General features: G+C 31.3%; 1 protein-coding gene across 1 annotated transcript; it reads left to right on the top strand.

Annotated features, from left to right (window-relative positions):
- The first annotated feature begins 4,730 nt into the window (after positions 1–4,730).
- LOC133302332 (UDP-glycosyltransferase 1-like) lies at positions 4,731–6,530 on the top strand. Its single transcript, XM_061502094.1, has one exon. The coding sequence runs from the start codon at positions 4,817–4,819 to the stop codon at positions 6,233–6,235; it is 1,419 nt and encodes a 472-aa protein (XP_061358078.1). The 5' UTR covers positions 4,731–4,816; the 3' UTR covers positions 6,236–6,530.
- Positions 6,531–7,012: the final 482 nt, after the last annotated feature.

Genomic DNA, 7,012 nt, shown 5'->3' with positions numbered 1-7,012 from the left:
ATAAGAAACTTACCAGAAGAGTCAGAGGTTTCCGAAGAGCTTGATGTGTAAAAATATGAATAGCTTAAAGAGGAAGGCCACCACGCAAGCGGTATCTTATACAGCCCCAGGTCTTCATAAATGGCATCCCACACGCCATACCTTATAAGCCTACCATCCTCTGGGTGGTATCTACCTAAACGGTTGTCAGTGGATTCGTCATATTTACGGCGATGGAAAGACTGGGAAATGTTGGGAATATGGGCACGAGATGTGCACAAGGCGATCAGAGATGCAATGATGAGGCTAAAGAGACATTATTGTGATTGAAAATGATCACCAAGTCGATGACAAGGTAGGGAGACTCGAGCTTAGAGCTAATGGCCTTGTGAAGTAAAGAGAAGATGAGAATTAGTGAAGGGAAGTGTTGGAGCAAGTAGTGGAATTGGCAATTACTATTAAGGGTCTCTTTTACCTTTTACCTCTTATCTATACAATTTAATATTAATATTATATTCTGAAAAATGAAATGATTCCTATGATCTTATACTTTTTTATATTCAAAAACAGAAAAAATGTTGAATATATATATATATATATATATATATATATATATATATATATATATATATATATATATAATATATAAAACCTAAAATATAGTATAAAATATAAGAAAATAATATAAGTGACATATAAATAATATTGTTATGATAGAATAAAACAGTATCTACTTGTCAAATCATGGGGGATTGGTTCAAGATTAATAAAAGAAAGATCCCTGTTTAAAAATGGTTACATACAAAATTTAGAATGTTAATATTTTTATGTGATTTTTTTAGAGATAATATGTCCATCCTATGAAATTTTTGAAAAGGACAGGACACATGATTATTCTTCATGTCTTTATAATGGACTAAGTTTTGCTTGTTTATTGTTGGTGCCCAAAATTTTTATATCGGATTAATTAACAAGTAAATTCGGGATAAAATGGGCAAGTCAGTTCAATTCATAATAGTGCTAAAGGTGGACTTGAATAAAATAAAATCATAGATGGGTAATTCACTACTAGAAAAATTCATATTTTCGATAAAAATTTTTCCATTCAAACAATGAAAATTTCGTCGAAAATGCATTTTTTGACTGAATTTTCAATGGAATTTTTAGTCTAAAAATATTTCGTCAAAAGTCGACGGAATTTTTTTCGGTCGAAATTTGCAGTAGATTGTGTTTTTATTCAATGGAATTTGCAACACATTTTTTGATGGATCAACGGAATTTTTCGTCTAAAAATATTCCGTCCAAATTGATATTTTTCGTCTTAAAAAATTCCATCAAAAATATTAAATTATTCAGGTGTTCTCATTGACTAATGAGGTTTCACGCGGATTGTGTTTTTATCCAAAATTTTCAACGAAATTTGTTTTTTTAAAATTTACAACAAAATTTTAATTCTGTTGCAAATTTGAAATTCCGTTGTAAATTTCAATAGAAAAAAAAATTTCCAAGGGAAAAAGTCATTTGAAAATTTTGACATAAAAAAATTTCTATCACAAACATTATATTATTCAAGCGTTCCCATTGGCTAATGAGGATTCATGCAGGTTGAGTTTTTATTCAAAATTTTCCACGAATTTTTTTCGTCAAAATTCGCAATGGATTGCAACGGAATTTAAATTTCGTTGCAAATTTTAATGAAAAATATTCCGTCAACAATATTTAATTATCCAAGCTAATGAGACATCACGTTGATTGTGTTTTTATTCAAAATTTTAGACAATTTTTTATCCATTCAAAAATTTTGTTGCAAATTTCTACAAATTTGATTTTCCGTCAAAAATTTTAATTGAATTATATTTTTTTTGAGAATTTTCATTACTATTTTCGACGAGAAGGTATTTGTCAATAAATTTTGTCTCTATTTTCGATAGAAATATTTTCCATCTCTATTTTTTATGGAATTGGATTTTCGTCAAAAATTTTATCACTCTTTGCAATGAAATATTTTTCATCGATAAATTTCGTTTAATGAAACTTTTCTAGTAGTGAGTGATAACAAAAAAAACATAGAGATGTAAGTGATAAATAGTAAATCACAACCGGGTTTATGAACATTTTATTTTTTTAATCACAGTTAGTAAGTTTTTTTTTTCTTCCATGGGCTTAACGGGAGCATAAAATATAGCAACATCATGCTTTTCCAGATAAATTAAAGAGGACGTGCTAAGTTCTAAAAAATTCGGAAAAAGAAGTGAGCTCAGCAAGCCAACAGAAAATTCAATTTTTTAATAAGCGTGTGATTATATATATATATATTAAAAAAGGAACTATTATAAAATTTAATACATATTTAATTATAAAAAGTTCAACAATACGAAATAATATAAAACAAAAGCTAACTGAAGTAGTCTTAAATTTGTAATAAATTTTTAAAATTGTAGTTATGTAATTTTTTTATTTTAATTATAAATTTTAAAAGGTATATATTATTTGACTCTTCTGATCATGAAATTTTTGGCTCCGTTACTGTGATAACTTGTTCCTTGTCGCTTTAAGTTTTTTTTGTTTTTTTTTTAAATTATCAATAACCTTTGATAAATTATTGAGTAATTAACAAAATATTAAATTTCTCTTTAAATTTTGGTTGCAGATCGTTTAACATTAGCAGCCCACGAAACAAACATACGCACTAACAAGCAGACGCACACAACAGGAGCTACTGCTTCTTTTTCAGTGGTCATTCGTAAGAGACAAGAGTGTGATTGTGATGAGAAGAATCATCAGGAGATTCAGGACCCACTAAATAGTATTGTTGAGTTGATAGATTGTTGTGTAGTAAATTAATGCATGGTGGTATCTAGAACCTTTTTTTTTTTTTTACACATTAACCTTTATGATGGATGATACTAGAAATCCTACAATGCATAAAACGATAATGGACCAAAGAAGTGAAAGCAAACAAACTCACAAATCGAACAAACCCTGAATTTCAGTCGTAAGTGAGGTGTCCCGTGAACGAATTGAAGGCAGTGAACGACAAAGAGAGTGTTGCTCTTGTTTCATAAACAGAATTACGGTTTTTATTATTTTACTATTATGTTAATATCCTTGAACTTCTTAGAGTAGTAGTGAAATGAGTAAAATTTCTAAAAATTATTTTAGATAATTTTATTTAATATTTATCAAAATACATATAAAAAGTGTGTAAGATTTATTTTTCTCTCTCTTTTTCTTCACTAAATTCATATAGACTTCACGTATTTTTTTATGTGTATTTTGATGAATATTATATAATATAATCTAAAATAATTTCAGAAACTTTAAATCCTAGTGAAATATTAAAATATTTTATAAAATCGAGAAAAAAAATTAAAGGAAATAGTGAAATGAAAAAAAAAATTATTTCTAATTAAATTATTAACACCTATTCTAGAAGGTATCGGTATCATTTCAAATTTGATGGTGTCAGAAAAACATCTCTTTGTTTTTTTTAAAAAAAATATATTAGTATTTATTAGTTAAATGCTACGTTAGTTCGTAATTGATATATAGCACGATTTATGTTTAAATAATAATGACATTTTTTATACTTAAATTGATACAATTATTATTTTTAGTATATGAAAGTTTAAGTGGGGTTAAATCGCCACTATACCATCATGACAAGGATAAATCTCCCAACATCTTTGAAAATTGATGTGAGAGATAACATATCGCACAAAAAAAGAAAGAAAAAAGAAAAATTCAAGGCACCCTTTCACTTCGCTTTTTCTCTCCGTTCAAAAGTAATAAGTCTCACATAAAATATATGAATTCATGTTTCAGGATATATTTTGATACTCTTTTCAAACAAATGAATATTGCATTACTTTTTCTAATCACAAACTGGATAACAAAAATTTAAAATATCAGATAATAAAAGTTTATAACTGTTATGAGTAACTTTCATTAATTAATTACGAAGGTTATATTTATCATATTTTTTCATCACTCATTATTACTTATTACCAATCTTGTTGTTGTTGGAATAAAATCAAATCAACAACTCTCACTTATTGTTATTTTATAAATTATTATTATTTTGATTCAATGATAATAAAGTTGGTAATAAAAGATGATAAGAAAAAATAGTGATAAACATAACCTATCCTAATTAATTATATTTTTTTGAAAAAGATTATATTTATAACCTATTTTCCTATACAATTTCTTACTACCATTTTTTTATTATTGAATTAAAATCAAATCAATGATTATAAAATAATATTAAGTAAGAGCTGTTGATTTGATTTTAATCTAACAATTAATTTTTTTTAAGAAACTGTAAATAAACATTAATTCAAATAAAAGGATAAATTATAATTAGAGCCTCTTATGATTATTTTTTATATTCGTTATATCCAAATCAAATCAATAATTATCCGTTATGTCATTTTATAATTATTAATTTAATAAAATAATAATTATAAACATAACCTACCTCAAAACTTCTCTTTTCTAGAAAAAGTTACGAAGTGGACTTAAAACTTAAAATATGATTTAAAGTTTTCCAAAAAAAAAAAAAAAAAATATGATTCAAAAGTTTGCAAAAGTAGTAACCAAACAAAAAAAATAAAGAGCTCAGATAGTTCACGGATCTCTCTCTCTATATGCATTATATTATCCGAGATTCGAGAATGATAATAAAGCAAAACAAATATTTTAATGCTAATATCACTACTTTTAATAAATGATTTCTCAGCCGCACATCGTACACCGCACTTAAATAGAGGTAGCCTCTCTCACTCACAACTTCATTGGATCAATTCATTTGAAACAATCTTCATCTTCTTCAAACATGAAAGACTCAATAGTTCTATATCCTGCCCTCGGCAGTGGACACGTAAACTCCATGGTTGAGTTAGGCAAGCTCATATTAACCCATAACCCTTCCTTCTCCATCACGATTCTTATCCTTAACCAACCCAACAACAACAACAACAAAGACACCCATTCCACCATCACCTTAGGTTGTGACGCCACCGCTAAATACATTTCCACCGTATCTGCCACCGTACCCTCCATAACTTTCCACCACATCCCCACCATATCATTCCCCGCCAGCACCTCCCTCCCACCTCACCATCTCACCCTCGAGCTCTGCAGCCGCAGCAACCAACACGTTCACCATGTCCTTCAATCCATTTCCAAAACCTCCAATCTCAAAGCCATTGTTTTGGACTTCTTCAACTACAGCGCCACACAAGTCACCAACACCCTTAACATCCCCTCTTACTTTTACTACACTTCAGGAGCCTCTACTCTTGCTGTTTTGCTTCACTATCCAACCATTCTCCAAAATACCACAAAATCCTTCAAAGACCATCACATGTATCTTCAAATACCCGGTTTACCTACTTTTTCCACAGAAGAACTACCTGATGAAGCGAAGGACCCTGCGTTTTACCAGGTTTACCTTGATATGGGACACGTTATGTTGGAGAGTGTTGGGATTATCGTAAACACATTTGATGCTATTGAAGGAAGAGCTATTAGAGCCTTAAGTGAAGGGTTGTGCGTGCAAGAAGGAACCATGCCACCGTTGTTCTGCATCGGACCCGTGATTTCAGCCACGTGTGGAGGAGATGAGAGTGGGTGTTTGAGTTGGCTCGATTCGCAACCGAGTCAAAGCGTCGTGTTGCTGAGTTTTGGAAGCATGGGAAGGTTTTCGAGGACTCAGTTGAAGGAGATTGCTATTGGGTTGGAGAAAAGTGACCAAAGGTTTTTGTGGGTTGTGAGGAGCGAGTCAGAAGGGGTGAACTCGGAACAACCGAGTTTGAACGAGTTGCTGCCAGAAGGGTTTTTGGAGAGAACCAAGGAGAGGGGAATGGTGGTTAGGAACTGGGCTCCACAGGCTGCAATTCTGAGTCATGACTCGGTGGGTGGGTTCGTGACTCACTGTGGGTGGAACTCAGTGCTGGAGGCTGTTTGTGAAGGTGTGCCAATGGTGACGTGGCCTCTGTATGCAGAGCAAAAGATGAACAGAGTGATTTTGGTTCAGGAAATGAAGGTGGCTTTGGCACTGAATGAGTCCAAAGATGGATTCGTGAGTGCAGCTGAGTTGGGAGACCGAGTTAAGGAACTCATGGACTCGAACAAAGGAAAAGAGATTAGGCAAAGAATTTTCAATATAAAAATAAGTGCAGTGGAAGCAAGAGCACACGGTGGATCTTCTCATAGTGCTTTGAATAGGTTGGTTCAGTTGTGGAAACAGTAGTGAAGTAAGGGTGAGGGCCTTGTTATATTATTCTCTGCTTGTTTTAATTAGTTTCTTGAGGATCTTATCATGTCGCTTTGAATATGCTGTGGCTTTCTTGTGGAAGCAGAGTTGACGACAAGGATTCTCTCTCTTTCCACTTTCTTCCAACTGAGTAAATTACACCTAATAAATAGTTTATGTATCATCATTATCGATACAAAATAGGGTAATCATTCTCATATATTGTTGAAAAAGATTTTTTTTAAAAATAATAATAATGATGTATTACGAATAATATATAGTTATAATATTAGAACAGTGACCAAAATGTCATTGTTTTCTATCTTTTTTACCTAAATGCCACACTATCAATGTTATTTCTCAATATGTCACGTGGACAAGTTCGCTGGGCACTGTAGCGAACTCTGTTTGCTGATGTGTCACGTTCCTGGTGGTGCACAAGTTTGCTACCTGGAGTAGCGAACTTGGCTGCAATAAATGCTGACCGCTTTGACAAGTTCGCTGTGTAAGAACCCGCACCGTTAATTAAGGAAGTTAATTAATTAATTATGTGAAATTAGGAAATAATTCCATAATTGACCCTAATACTTATTACGAGGCTTAGATAATTATAGTAAGTGAGTAATAATGCTGAAAGTCGTTTTTATGAAGAAAAGTGCAGATAATGGTTCTGCTACTCGGTATAAATGCGTACCGATGAAGTATCCCGAAAAATTATGAAAAATATGTAAATGTTACTAGAATAATATATAGGACTTGAAAAACAATTTTCAA

Source organism: Gastrolobium bilobum, unplaced genomic scaffold, assembly GCF_033153095.1.
Source record: "Gastrolobium bilobum isolate Gb01-03AN ecotype WA unplaced genomic scaffold, APGP_CSIRO_Gbil_v1 utg3817, whole genome shotgun sequence".
Taxonomy (NCBI): Eukaryota; Viridiplantae; Streptophyta; class Magnoliopsida; order Fabales; family Fabaceae; genus Gastrolobium; species Gastrolobium bilobum.
The sequence above is the reverse complement of the archived record's forward strand: the minus strand, read 5'-3'. Positions and strand labels throughout refer to the sequence as shown.